We start from the raw sequence: 15,737 nt of genomic DNA, 5'->3' as shown, positions 1-15,737 counted from the left end.
GGTTGGGGTGATAGCTTTTCGGATTGTGTAGTCTAAATATCCATTCATCTTGAGGCCTTGGTGTACGTGTTCCAGTTCACTGGCTAGGCGGTGATGGTCGGAAATACATCGAGCTCTATGGTGTAGAGTTATGTTGAGAGAATTCTTCTGGGATGGATGGTGGTGGGAGTCAGGTTTTGTTAGGCATTCATATGGGTGGCTTTCCTGTAGACATAGTGTACCATTGAGCCATCTGGTCTCTGTACGATTAAAACATCCAAGAATGTTAATTTGCCATCCTTTTCCATCTCCATCGTGAATCTGATCGCTGGGTGTATGGAATTGATGTGGTTGAAAAATTGGCCCAGATCTGGTAGGCCATGTGGCCAGATGACGAACGTGTCATCTATGTACCTCTTAGACAAAGCCGTAGGGTGGATGCCTGGATGGCATCTGTCTCAAAACATTTTTCCATGAAAACATTGGCTATAACTGGAGATAAGGGAGAACCAATTGGGGTAACTTCACCTTGTTTATAGAATGTTCCATTCCAGGTGAAGTAAGTGTTGGTGAGGCAGTGTCTAACCAGGGCCGGTACATCAGCATTCAATTCCAGTTTGGAGCAAATCTTCAATGATTGCAATGGTGTCAGGCACAGGAACTTTGGTAAACAACGATACTAGATCGAAACTGACAAGCAAATCACCTGGAAATGGTGAGATGTCCTTAAATAACGATACCAAGTGAGCTGATTTAAGTACAGCTGAGGTGGTCTTACCAGTGAATGGTTGTAAGGTCTGATACAGAAATGGGGCCAGTTTGCAGGTGGGTGAGTTAATGATGAAGACGATAGGATGAAGAGGTGTATCTTCTTTATGGATTTTTGGTAAGCCATAAAATCTGGGTGGTCTAACAGCAGAGGGTTTTAAGGAAAGCTGCTTGGTTGGTTCGATTAAAGATGTTGAATCAGTGATGATATTGTTGGTTTTTGTAACAAGGCAGTTGGTTGGATCTCTATTGATTTTGGTACAGCTACCATCATTCAGTAGATCCTGAATTTTGTTATTGTATGGTTTTTTTTCCATGATGACAGTGACATTGCCCTTGTCGGCTGAGAAGATGACGATGCCCTCTCTCTTTTTTAATTGAGAAAGCTCAAAGCGCACATACTTACTGATGTTGCTAATAGGTGTCTTAGCGTTTTTGATTAATATGTGTCTTAGCGTTAATTAAGGACATTTTTCGATTTGAAGCTTTCGTGACTGCAAGGATTCATCTTATTTGGTTCTTTCAGTAAAATCACGTAGAATGAGAATAAAATAATAAAATATAACAATTAAATTCTCACGACGTTTTGGCCACTACACAATTGGCCTTCTTCAGGTGAAGGAACAAAAAACTGTCGGGACGACAGAGCTCCAATGAACGCTGCTAAGATTCGTAGCGTCTTTTAAGCTGGTTGAGAGAAGAGAGGCACCTTGACAAAGGGGTGAACATATCAAACAGGAGAATTTATCATTGAAATAGCTGATGGATTTAGCTTGTGACTGGTCACAGAAATAGCTATGTTAAAGTCAAAGCCTACACATCCACAGAGGCACCTAGTACAAATCAAACGGGAGAATTTAGCATTGAATAGCTGAGGGATTAGCTTGTGACTGTCGGGACGACAGAGCTCCAATGAACGCTGCTAAGATTCGTAGCGTCTTTTAAGTTGGTTGAGAGAAGAGAGGCACCTTGACAAAGGGGTTAACATATCAAACAGGAGAATTTATCATTGAAATAGCTGACGGATTTAGCTTGTGACTGGTCACAAAAATAGATATGTTAAATTCAAAGCCTACACATCAACAGAGGCACCTAGTACAAATCAAACAAGAGATTTTAGCATTGAATAGCTGAGGGATTAGCTTGTGACTGGTCAACGAAATAGCTATGTTAAAGTCAAAGCCTACACATCCACCGAGGCACCTCGTACAAGGATGCAAAAAGGGGGATGCAACAACTCAAATATCATACAGTAAACCGATGTGAAAAAACCTGAGTCCAAATTACATCAATATAATAAATGTACTCAATATATTCTTCAATAAGCAGAGCTCATAACAGCAACTGGGTATGCACTACACTATATAATGAATACCATATAGTAAACAGATGAAAAAAAACTAAAATATAAACTACCTCAATGTTAACAATAAACTCTATATATTCTCCAATCAGCTGAGCTACCAACAATAAGTCGTTATATATCACGATGCTATATGGCGAAAAAATGGGTGGATTCTTACCCTCCACATCAGCACCACGGACAGCTACCAGCCCCGTTCAGACTGATGTGTCCATCCATGGTCGGAACAGAGGGAGGAGAGAAACAGCTGCGAGGCGCTGTTATAATCATGTTATAAACCATACCATTAACCGTGGTGTGAGAAGTATTAAGAGTCAATGCCAGTGAAAGAGCTGCCGTCTGAAGATCACCATAAAATTATTAATTAAGAACCGCAATGGTTTAAAACATCTTTCCAATGGTTACTAAGCCAGAATCCATCTTCTCGGTTGAAATTGTCTCTGTGCTTGTATATGTGGATAGCCTCATGAACGAATCTCTCATGGTAGCCGGTTGGCTTGCACAGAACCTCCGTCTTTGAGAAGTCAATGTCATGTGAGCCCACTGAATTATAACAGTGATCTGCCACGGCGGAGGAGTTCGTTCTAATGTGTTTCAAGTCTGCTTTATGTTCGCGGATGCGGTCCGAGATATGTCGTTTGGTTTCTCCAATGTAGCTACTACCACAGAGGCACTTTAGTTTGTAAACACCCGGGTACTGTATGTCTGGAACAGCATCTTTTACAGATGGAACCAGATCACGGATTTTATGTACTGTGTTGAATCGGACCTGGATCTTGTGTTTATTCAGGATTTTGTAGATCGTTTTAGTGACCCCTGCAATGTAGGGTAAGGTGATGGTTTTGAGTGGCTCCACAAGAGGATCCTTCTTCATAACTGGAGTGATGGCTTTGCGGATTGTGTAGTCGGAGTAACCATTAGCCCTGAGAGCCTGGTGTACGTGTTTGAGTTCACTGGTAATGTGTTCCTGGTCGGAATGCATTGGGCTCCATGGTATAGAGTCTTGATGAGGGAGTTCTTCTGGGATGGATGGTGGTGGGAATCCGGTTTCAAGTAAGCATCTGTATGGGTAGCTTTCCTGTAGACAGAGTGGCTCATTGAACCGCCAGGTCTCCTTTTAATTAAGATATCCAAAAAGGGTAGCTTTCCATCTTTTTCCACCTCCATGGTAAATCTGATGGCTGGGTGTATGGAATTGATGTGGTTGAAGAATTGGCCCAGAGCTGGTAGGCCATGTGGCCAGATGACGAACGTGTCATCTATGTATCTCTTAGACAAAGCCGTAGGGTGGATGCCTGGATGGCATCCGTCTCAAAACATTTTTCCATGAAAACAGTGGCTACAACTGGAGATAAGGGCGAATCCATCGGGGTAGCTTCAACTTGTTTGTACAATGTTCCATTCCAGGTGAAGTAAGTGTTGGTGAGGCAGTGTCTAACCAGGGCCGGTACATCAGCATTCAATCCTTGTTGGACCACATCTTCAATGATTGTAATGGTGTCAGGCACAGGAACTTTGGTAAACAACGATACTAGATCGAAAGTGACAAGCAAATCACCTGGAGATAGTGAGATGTCCTTAATTAACGATACCAAGTGAGCTGATTTAAGTACAGCTGAGGTGGTCTTACCAGTGAATGGTTGTAAGGTCTCAGACAGAAATCGGGCCAGTTTGTGGGTGGGTGAGTTAATGATGAAGATGATAGAACGAAGTGGTGTATCTTCTTTATGGATTTTTGGTAAGCCATAAAATCTGTGTGGTCTAGCAGCAGAGGGTTTTAAGGAAAGCCGCTTGGTTGGTTCGATTAAAGATGTTGAATCAGTGATGATATTGTTGGTTTTTGTAACAAGGCGGTTGGTGGGATCTCTATTGACTTTGGTATAGCTACAATCATTCAGTAGGTCCTGAATTTTGTTATTGTATGTGTTTTTTTTTCCATGATGACAGTGACATTGCCCTTGTCGGCTGAGAGGATGACGATGTCCTCTCTTTTTTTTTAATTGAGGAAGCTCAAAGCGCTCATCCTTACTGATGTTGCTAATAGGTGTTTTAGCGTTTTTGATTAATGTGTCTTAGCGTTAATTAAGGACATCTCATGCTTCCATGTTGATGTGCTTCACAGTGAGGCTCGCTTCAGCTGTTAGCGCTGCTCCCTGCTCTTCCGATGTTCTGCCAGTGCAGCTACAGGAGCTGCTTTTATAGCCCTGGCAGTAGCTACGAGCAGATGCCAGGGGCAGCCAGAAGAATCCAGAATGACGCAGCTGCTCCCAAGAGCGTGACTCGTGTCTCGGGCTGCAGTCTGTGAGCAGTTTACTGCCATGGAATTCGCTCTGCACTGATAATTCACTATGTAACACGATTTTTGTTCCTGGGTAGTAAGTGTTATTTTCTAATTGCTTATGCCTCAAAACTATATAAAATGGGTATTATTATTCCCCATAAACTTTGCTTTTGTGACCAGGACTTTACGTGAAGGAATGACACAAATGCACACCACGTTTTCTCATTGACAATATGTACATTTCAAAATATCACTGTCCTGGTGTACTATAGTGTATTAAAGTTGTGTCTTGCCTGCTTGTTTCCAATGGAAATATCATTTTTAGTTTAGAGAAGGCGTCACACAGCTGAACCCCAGGTATGAGTCACTGCTATTTGCTGTGGATGAGGGAAGCCCTGGGAGCAGCTGCGTCATTCTGGACGCTTCTGGCTCCCCCTGGCATCTGCTCATAGCTACTGCCAGGGCTATAAAAGCAGCTCCTGTAGCTGCACTGGCAGAACATCGGCGGAGGAGGGAGCAGCGCTCACAACTGAAGCGAGCCTCACTGTGAAGCACATCAACAAGCATGGCCCTCAGTGTTTACTTCCCTGCGATGCACGTGATGGAGAGGAGCGTCTGGCCAGGCTGGCCGGTCTGGAACCCCCGCGGTCAAAGTATTTTCCAGCAGCTGCAGCGAGACATGAGGAGCGAGATCGAGAGGATGGAGAGAATCTTCCGTGGAGTCGATCAGCTCAGCAGCCACACGCGGGCTCCGGGCAGCCTCGGAGATGCACTGCTGCAGCAGCCGGCCGTGAGCAGTGGGTTCCAGATTAAGATCCACAGGAGCAGGGAGGCGGGTTTGTCGCGTCCCTGGACGTGCAGGACTTCTCCCCACAGGACCTGGCCGTGAAGGTGTCTGGAGACAAGCTGGCGGTGGCCGGACGGCGCAAGGTGAAGAGCGGAGAAGTCAGCATCGGCAGCTACAGTCACAGCTGCCAGGAGTTCCACAGGGAGACGCAGCTGCCCAGGGACGTGGACCCGCAGAGCGTGAGCTGCTGCTTGACTGAAGATGGGAAGCTGAAGTTCAAGGCTCAGCGCCGCGCCCTCCCTGCAGCGGCCGAGAGGGTGGTGGTCATTGAGCAGCCAGCAACAGCGACTCCTGGCACGGCCTCTCAGTCCACTGGCACCACTCACGCGTAGAGTGGCGCCTGGAGCATCCATTCCAGCAACCTGCTTCATTGATGTTTTAATTGCATGGATATTTTGTTAAATCAGTTTTTTTCTATTCACGATATGTTCAGTAATATTTACGTGTTTCAGCGTTCACATTCAACTTCACTGGATTAAGTGTATCGCTGTAAAGGATTGTCAAATCGTATCGCATCGTTTTAATTTGCCATTACACGTTCATATATTCTAATAAGATAATGATAAATGTTATATTCAAGTATTTTTCATCATTACACATGACTATTTTCTACAGTCTAATTTTCGAACTACTATAATACTATACTGTTTGTGTGAATGGTAATGATTTTTGTAATAAAATGCCTTTCAATTTCCTGCAACATTTGCAACTGTTCTTTTTTCTACATTGTGTTTGTTTCATCGTTACTGTGGATCAGAGTTCTGGAGACAGAATTCCCCAAAACTAAGACAACCGGTAACGCGGCCTCATTGCTCCCTGACCATGACAACTCCCAAGGTGCCAGGCTCACGCCGTCGGCCCTGCCGAGTCACTCCGCACTCAGAATCTGGGATTGGCTTGCAATGATCTAAGATCAATCTTACCACTTCACATTTCACTTGTATCATCCTTCAATTGGTAGTAAATCCTTCGCTAAGGAATTGGTCCTCAAATCGTGGGGACAAGCGTACCACGGAAAGATTAGTTGCCATTTAATGTTTGCGACACAGAGAATGTAAATAGTTACATGACCACCTCGCTGCTGTAGCAGTGTAAGTCATGCTGCTATTAATATATTCTATGTCTCGAGTTTCCTGGCTGGCTGCTGGCTGTGCTTCTCTCCATCCCAACAATAACTCCGTTGTTAGTGGGTGCAGGAGACAATAGGGACACCAACAAGGTGGGAATAACCAGAACAGTATTTGAAGACTGACACGGTTCATTTAAAATTGCACTTTCAATGTATGCGCCAATTAACGTCATTCTTTTTGACAAAATAACTTGTTTTATCCTAGAGAATTAGAAACTAAACCTGAAGACATTAAACTAGTACAATTAAAATGTACGATTAATTGTAAAGTTAGCAAAATAAATAAATGATCTAATTCATATACTATATTCTTGGTTCTTTCGGTAAAGTCACGTAGAAGGGAAACAATAAAATAATAAAGATAATCCCTCAGCTATTTGCACAAACCAATCCCTTAGCTATTTCAATGCTAAATTACTAGTTGCCTCTGTGGATGTGTAGGTTTTGACTTTAACATAGCCATTCCTGTGACCAGTCACAAGCTAATCCCTTAGCTATTTCAATGCTAAATTACTAGTTGCCTCTGTGGATGTGTAGGTTTTGACTTTAACATAGCCAATTCCGTGACCAGTCACAAGCTAATCCCTCAGCTATTGATATGTAAACCCCTTTGTCAAGGTGCTTCACTTATCCCAACCAGCTTAAAAGTCTCTACGAATCTTAACATCGTTAATTGAAGCTCTGTCGTCCCGACAGTTACCTTTCACCTAAAGACGGCCGCTTGCGTTGTGGCCAAAACGTCGTGAGAATTTTATCGTGTCATTTTATTATTTTATTCTCATTCTACGTGACTTTACCGAAAGAACCAAAGAAAATAAAATAATAAAGATATAAAACAATAAAATTATCCAAATCAAAATTCATATACTGTTGATTTATTCACTCCATATCCGCAGTGGACACTGCCGGTTGTGTTCCTTCCTTAGCTCCCATTCCCACGTTAGTCTCGACCACCGGCCGTCATCACTTCAAGTTGTGTGTCCTGCCTCACCCCACCTTTCTAAACTAAAATTACGTCCTTAATTTGCATATGAAGTCCAATTGACGTGTCCGTCTTCCAGTATCAGTGGTGTTCTTAGGATGCGCATCATCTCTACGCTTCCTTGTGCATTTCTAAACATTGGTTATATTTTCTGTTTGTGATGCATCTGTTTGAAAAAAACGTTCTGCTTAAGGCATATGGCTCAGTTACGTTTCATTATTAAGTTAAGATAATAATAAGCACTTTGCTCTGCCCTGATACGCCTCTCTTAATCATTTTCATCCCTCTTCCCCTTCAACAACCGCCCTACGTGCAAATGCACTTCTGTGTTTTCAAGGCTGTGTCCCTGTTCTTTTTGCGTTCAGTTTGTCATTCCCCCGCACCTCCATTAAAGCATGGTTGGCAGCGTACGGTGCGAAAGAAGTTCACCATGCAAACATACGCTGCGTTGAAAAATGATTCTACTGATAGCAGACCAAACCTGGACAGATTTCTCAATACGAGTGCAATATCGAGGGTACAGATCAATACGACCTGAACACAGATGCTATTTCTCGGACGGTTGGCAACTCTAGCCATGCCCATACAAACATACACAACATCTTGACCATGAATCGCCTATGCGGCAGATTAAATGTCAAGCATTTTACATTGAATTCCGATCTACTTTTGTTCGTTTTGATTGATTTTGGAGCAGTTTCAAGTAAGTATTTTTTATACAATTATTGTATTGTCATTTACTGTATAATTATGATAATAGCCCAAGCACTGAGACATTGCCCAGGGTTGGTCTACAATCGAAAAGGTGGCAACCCCATAGCACACCCTCATGTGTTCCAGTGTTAACACATCGTATGTTTGTATCTTGAAATTCTTTCGCACCATACGTAGCCCACCGTGCTAATCGGAGGTATGAGATAAGGACAAGGAACTAAACACAATAAGCAATTACTTAAGAAGAGTTTCAATTGAGTATGGGATGATTGCGAGTGCTGTCAATATGGCGGTGTTGACAACAAGCATCCACTTGAAACGAACGCGCTTCCGAAAATCTGCGATTTTATCATTTCATGCCGATACGTGGAGATGAGCGGGTTCACCGCGGGTCTTAAACAGCCCTTCCCCAGCCAACATGCACTGGGGGAAATTCCATCAATATTCTCATTAATAATCTGCTTTGGAAGACGAAGAAGAAAAAAGCTAATCCTGCAGGCATCGCGGATAATAAGATTAGAATATTACTTCGCCCCACATCACGGCGGATACGCACGAATGTTGAACGTCTTTGGGGCCGTCCATAAATGACGTCACGCACCTGGGGGGGGGGGCGATCAGACATTTGTGACGATGTGTGACGAGGGGGGGGGTGAGAAATGTGACGTCACATCAAAATGCGCAACTTTAAGTAAATATAGACGACACGTTCTACTTAATTAAATATACTTTTTTATAAATGTTTTCTCCTACAACATCAGAGTGCAGCGCCACATTAAATACGCACAACAATGACAATAGTTTAAAGCGATTTGAAGCATGTTTTATTTGGTGGGAGGGGGGCCAGAGCTTTGTGACGTCATATTTGAGGGGGGGGTCTGACTTTTTGTGAAGCCGTGTGACAATGGGGGGGTGGGGTCAAAAATCGTCAGAAGTTGCGTGACGTCATTTATGGACGGCCCCTTTGGCACCGTGCGTCGCCGAATCATTGCTCATCGGAGTGTCAGCTGTATGACAACGCGACGTGGCACGCAGTGCCAACGCACACCTGTCACCCCCTAACCATTGCCTCTCTTATTACAGACCAATTCAGACCTTATTGGTCACCCCGTGCCCCTTACAAATCTCAACGTTCATCCTACAAAATCCCATCACAAGGGGAGAAACACAAAACATTGTTTTGCCCGTTTTGAAACGGCTCTAGTAAGCCGTATGGACCTGAGAACTCAATCTCCCTGTACACCAATACGGGGTAACCCCGTACGGGTTGACACGGCATGCCAACGTGATACTGAATCGCGCCTTCGGCTCTAAGAGATTCGTTTGTGACTGAACTGGAGATTAATGAATGATAAACCAGCCACGGCTTCCCTCGCTGTACGCGGGTTCGGTTTGTTGCGCTATTTCACGCTGTGGGGGCCGTCCATAAATGACGTCACGCGATTTTAGACGATTTTTGACCCCCCCTCCCATCGTCACGCGGCGTCACAAAGAGTCAGAGCCCCCCCTCAAATATGACGGTACAAAGCTGTGCCCCCCCCCAAAATAAAGCATGCTTCATATCGCTTTAAACTATTGTCATCGTGGTGCTTATTTAATGTGGCGCTGCACTCTGATGTTGTAGGAGAAAATATTTATTAAAAAGTCTATTTAATTACGTAGAACGTGTTGTCTATAGTTATTTAAAGTTGCGCATTTTGATGTGACGTCACATTTCTCAACCCCCCCCCCCCCTCATTTATGGACGGCCCCAGTACAATGCGGCTACCTCTGACCCAAAAGTCGCTCTCTGGAGCTGCTGTGCACGTGTGTGGTGGGGGGAGCGGTGGGCTACGTACGGTGCGAAAGAATTTCAAGATACAAACATACGATGTGTTAACACTGGAACACATGAGGGTGTGCTATGGGGTTGCAACCTTTTCGATTGTAGACCAACCCTGGGCAATGTCTCAGTGCTTGGTCTATTATCACAATTATACAGTAAATGGCAATACAATAATTCTATTAAAAATACTTACTTGAAACTGCGCCAAAATAAATCAAAACGAACAAAAGTAGATCGAAATTCAATGTATAATGCTTGACATTTAATCTGCCGCATAGGCGATTCATGGTCAAGATGTTGTGTATGTTTGCATGGGCATGGCTAGAGTTGCCACCCGTCCATGAATTAGCATCTGTGTTCAGTTGGTATTGATCTGTACCCTCGATATTGCACTCGTATTGAGAACTCTGTCCAGGATTGGTCTGCAGTCAGTAGAATCATTTTTCAACGCAGCGTATGTTTGCATGGTGAACTTCTTTCGCACCGTACGCAGCCAACCATGCTTTACTGGAGGTGCGGGGGAATAACAAACTGAACGCAAAAAGAACAGGGACACAGCCTTGAAAACACAGAAGTGCATCTACACGTAGGGCGGTTGTTGAAGGGGAAGACGGATGAAAATGATTAAGAGAGGTGTATCAGGGCAGAACAAAGTGCTTATTGTTATCTTAACTTAATAATGAAACGTAACTGAGCCATATGCCTTAAGCAGAACGTTTTTTTTCAAACAGATGCATCACAAACGGAAAATAGAACCAATGTTTAGAAATGCACAAGGAAGCGTAGAGATGATGCACATCCTAAGAATTACACTGATACTGGAAGACGGACAAGTCAATTGGACTTCATATGACTTCATATAATTAAGGACGTAATTTTAGTTTAGAAAGGTGGGGTGAGGCAGGACACACAACTTGAAGTGATGACGGCCGGTGGTCGAGACTAACGTGGGAATGGGAGCTAAGGAAGGAACACAATCGGCAGTGTCCACTGCGGAGATGGAGTGAATAAATCAACAGTATATGAATTTTGATTTGGGGAATTTTATTGTTTTATATCTTTATTATTTTATTTTCTTTGGTTCTTTCGGTAAAGTCACGTAGAATGAGAATAAAATAATAAAAAAACACAATAAAATTCTCACGACGTTTTGGCCACAACGCAAGCGGCCGTCTTTAGGTGAAAGGTACAGTACTGTCGGGACGACAGAGCTTCAATTAACGATGTTAAGATTCGTAGCGACTTTTAAGCTGGTTGGGAGAAGTAAGGCACCTTGACAAAGGGGTTTACATATCAATAGCTGAGGGATTAGCTTGTGACTGGTCACGGAATTGGCTATGTTAAAGTCAAAACCGACACATCCACAGAGGCAACTAGTAATTTAGCATTGAAATAGCTAAGGGATTAGCTTGTGACTGGTCACAGGAATGGCTATGTTAAAGTCAAAACCTACACATCCACAGAGGCAACTAGTAATTTAGCATTGAAATAGCTAAGGGATTAACTTGTGCAAATAGCTGAGGGATTAGCTTGTGACTGGTCACGGAAATGGCTATGTTAAAGTAAAAACCTACACATCCACGGAGGCAACTAGTAATTTAGCATTGAAATAGCTAAGGGATTAGCTTGTGACTGGTCACAGAAATATATGTTAAAGTAAGGCCTACACATCCACAGAGCTTCAATGAACGCTGTTAAGATTCGTAGCGACTTTTAAGCTGGTTGGGAGAAGTGAGGAGTGAGGCTCCCTCCTCTGCCGATGTTCTGTCTCAGATGTGAATAATTAGTATTGTATTACAATTCTATAAACAATACAGTGTTGTAGTGCATCACGTGTTGATGTTCCATTGCACAGCCACGTTCCAAATGCTATAATGACGTAAGAGCCGTGGAAACCTCTGACGTCACGGTGACGTCATGGCCCGGTGACGTCACGGCAGAGGTCAGAGTGGAGTCGGCTCCTGGAGAGGCAACCACCTCGCCCCACGCTGCTCCTCCACTTCGAGTTCTTCAGAGACCTTCGCCACCACCACCACCACCATGGCGATCTTCACGGCTGTCCTCACTGTGGTTCTGCTGCTCACGCAGCCGATGGTGGAGCTCCTCGGAGGATCTCGGCGTGGGGGTTCGGACATTAACGGCTCCAACACCACCACGATCAACTACTCGGGACTCGTGAAGAACGTCTCTGCATCAGCAGGGGTCGCCACCTGGGGACCGATGTTCAGTAGCCACAGTGAGGACATTGTGGACAGCGTGCTCCCTGCCCTCCTGCAGGCTATGGGTGAGCTGAGCAGCAGCTGCCAGGCCATAGTGGACAGCGCGCTCCCTGCTCTGCTCCACGCTGTAGGTCAGCTGTACAGCGGCTGCAAGGAGGCCATCAGCTCCACCATGCTGCTGAACACCCTGCACATCGCCGTGCATCTCTGGCGTTTCATACGTCGCCAAGTGAGTGAGCAACATCCATCATCATCACCACCATCAGCCATGGTCAATCCACTAGTGGGTAGAGACCTCCACGAGCCGTCGCCACCTCCCACGATGCCGCTGTGCAGTAATCCACCCAGCACCTGCACGTGGAGCGATTTCATTGCTTCATCTCCCCACTGGGCACCCTCTCGGATGACCCCCTCGCAGCCCGTCGGCATCACTCACCCCCTTCACACCTCCACCGATCCCCCTCAACTCCACTCACGGTGTCTTCAACAGCCTGGTTGGGCACTGGAACAGTATCCCGGACAGTGCCGGATTAAGCTCGTGCGGGTCCTGTAGCTTATATTATAAAGGTGCCCAGAATAAGTGAAAAAAACACAATTATAAAGCACGAAGTTTTTAACTTGCATAGTAAAGTAATTGTAATTTTACTATAGTAATAGAGCAAGTACAGAATCACTGAACGGGGATTTATAGGGTGAGATCATTTAGCGCGGGGCGCTTGAAAGTGCGGGGCCCACAGCTAATGATTATTTTGTTCCGAGGATAATCCGGCACTGATCACGGATTGAGTATGAGGAGCAGTGATGAGATTTAAAGTATTTTTTAACATGTTATTAAAATGTTATGTTTAATAGAAAATATAATGTTGTTTGTCTCTTAGCTGTGATTCGTAAAAACACTGTTGTTACTCAATGGTCTTTCGGTAAAGTCACGTAGAAAAAATAAACAAAATAATAGAATACGACGTTTCGATTGCAACTCAAGCAGTCGTCATCAGGTGAAACTAAATTTGAGAGAGAGAGACCAAACACAGACAGGGAGACACAAAGATCCCCCGTATAGCCTGAACAGACTGTAGGGGCAAGTGCTGTTAGCGAGCACCTGTGAAGGCCGGAACAGTACACGAGGGGGTGGGTGGCCAGCACCACGCCCGACCGCCTTTGTCTCCCTAGTGGCGATGTTTACACACCGCACCAGGTACTCATTTGAGGCTGAGTCGACCTAGGGGAGGCCCGGGACCGGTTCAGATAATCGTCACTGGTGTTGGCCGTGAGCGGGAATCGAACCCGGGTCGCCAGGTTCATAGCGCAGCGTAGCGCTAACAGCTGCACCACCGCTCCCCACACACAGGGAGACACACAAGCAGAGAAGGACGGTGATCAACCAGGCAAAGTATTATTTGTTGTGTTGGCCGACTCAATGAGTTGCATTACATTTCTAAGTTTGCTGAGTTTGATCCTCTTTCTATCAGCTTGTACCCTCTGTAAATTTCACCCCCACTATCTCGCCCGTTACGGCAGCTCCTCCGCTCCCACTCCCCCTCGGAGTAGCCGAGGGATTAGCCGGGGTATGCTTGCTCTGCGATCTTACATTTACTTGCAAATCCCACCACAAACGTATATAGTGTAACCTTTGGTTGCAGTAGCTCTCTCGCTACATTTCTTCCTGTCTCAGCAGTCCGCCTGCTGTATTATTTCACCTGAAGACGATTGCTTGTGTTGTGACCACGTGTATACTGTTTACTACAGTACTATGGTGTTGTGACCACGTGTATACTGTTTAATATAGTACTATAGTGTTGTGACCACGTGTATACTGTTTACTATAGTACTATAGTGTTTTGACCACGTGTATACTGTTTACTATAGTACTATAGTGTTGGTACCACGTGTATACTGTATACTACAGTACTATAGTGTTATGACCACGTGTATACTGTTTACTATAGTGTTGGGACCACGTGTATACTGTTTACTACAGTACTATAGTGTTGTGACCACGTGTATACTGTTTCCTATAGTACTATAGTGTTGTGACCATGTGTATACTGTTTACTATAGTACTATAGTGTTGTGACCACGTCTATACTGTTTACTACAGTACTATAGTGTTGTGACCACGTGCATACTGATTACTATAGTACTGTAGTGTTGTGACCACGTGTATACTGTATACTACAGTACTATAGTGTTGTGACCACGTGTATACTGTTTACTATAGTACTATAGTGTTGGGACCACGTGTATACTGTTTACTACAGCACTATAGTGTTGTGACCACGTGTATACTGTTTACTACAGTACTATAGTGTTGTGACCACGTGCATACTGTTTACTATAGTACTGTAGTGTTGTGACCACGTGTATACTGTTTACTACAGTACTATAGTGTTGTGACCACGTGTATACTGTTTCCTATAGTACTATAGTGTTGTGACCATGTGTATACTGTTTACTATGGTACTATAGTGTTGTGACCACGTGTATACTGTTTACTACAGTACTATAGTGTTGTGACCACGTGTATACTGTTTACTATAGTACTATAGTGTTGTGACCACGTGTATACTGTTTACTATAGTACTATAGTGTTGGGACCACGTGTATACTGTTTCCTATAGTACTATAGTGTTGTGACCATGTGTATACTGTTTACTGTGGTACTATAGTGTTGTGACCACGTGTATACTGTTTACTACAGTACTATAGTGTTGAGACCAAGTGTATACTGTTTACTATAGTACTGTAGAGTTGTGACCACGTGTATACTGTTTACTATAGTACTATAGTGTTGGGACCACGTGTATACTGTTTACTACAGTACTATAGTGTTGTGACCACGTGTATACTGTTTACTATAGTACTATAGTGTTGGGACCACGTGTATACTGTTTACTACAGTACTATCGTGTTGTGACCACGTGTATACTGTTTACTATAGTACTATAGTTTTGTGACCACGTCTATACTGTTTACTATAGTACTATAGTGTTGTGACCACGTGTATACTGTTTACTATAGTACTATAATGTTGTGACCACGTGTATACTGTTTACTACAGTTCTATAGTGGTGTGACCACGTGTGTACTGTTTACTATAGTACTATAGTGTTGTGACCACGTGTACACTGTTTGCTACAGTACTATAGTGTTGTGACCACGTGTGTAATGTTTACTACAGTCCTATAGTGTTGTGATCACGTGTGTAATGTTTACTACAGTACTATAGTGTTGTGACCACGTGTATACTGTTTACTACAGTACTATAGTGTTGTGACCACGTGTATACTGTTTACTACAGTACTATAGTGTTGTGACCACGTGTATACTGTTTACTACAGTACTATAGTGTTGTGACCACGTGTATACTGTTTACTACAGTACTATAGTGTTGTGACCACGTGTATACTGTTTACTACAGTACTATAGTGTTGTGACCACGTGTATACTGTTTACTATAGTACTATAGTGTTGTGACCACGTGTTTACTGTTTACTATAGTACTATAGTGTTGTGACCACGTGTATATTGTTTACTACAGTACTATAGTGTTGTGACCACGTGTATACTGTTTACTATAGTACTATAGTGTTGTGACCACGTGTTTACTGTTTACTATAGTACTATAGTGTT

At 43.8% G+C, this 15,737-nt stretch overlaps 1 protein-coding gene across 1 annotated transcript in view; it reads left to right on the top strand.

Moving 5' to 3' along the window:
- The window catches only part of LOC142906387 (uncharacterized), a 95,770-nt gene that overhangs the window by 69,335 nt on the left and 10,698 nt on the right, over positions 1-15,737 (top strand). Inside the window, exon 2 of the mRNA XM_076054044.1 lies at positions 12,186-12,336. Coding sequence (XP_075910159.1) covers positions 12,186-12,336 — 151 coding nt within the window. The remainder of the gene's footprint in view (positions 1-12,185; positions 12,337-15,737) is intronic.

This window comes from Petromyzon marinus, chromosome 64 (genome assembly GCF_048934315.1).
Source record: "Petromyzon marinus isolate PM22_M1 ecotype Great Lakes invasive population chromosome 64, UKy_Petmar_22M1.pri1.0, whole genome shotgun sequence".
NCBI lineage: Eukaryota > Metazoa > Chordata > Hyperoartia > Petromyzontiformes > Petromyzontidae > Petromyzon > Petromyzon marinus.
Note: the sequence above shows the minus strand (reverse complement) of the source record. Positions and strands in the feature narration are given on the sequence as shown.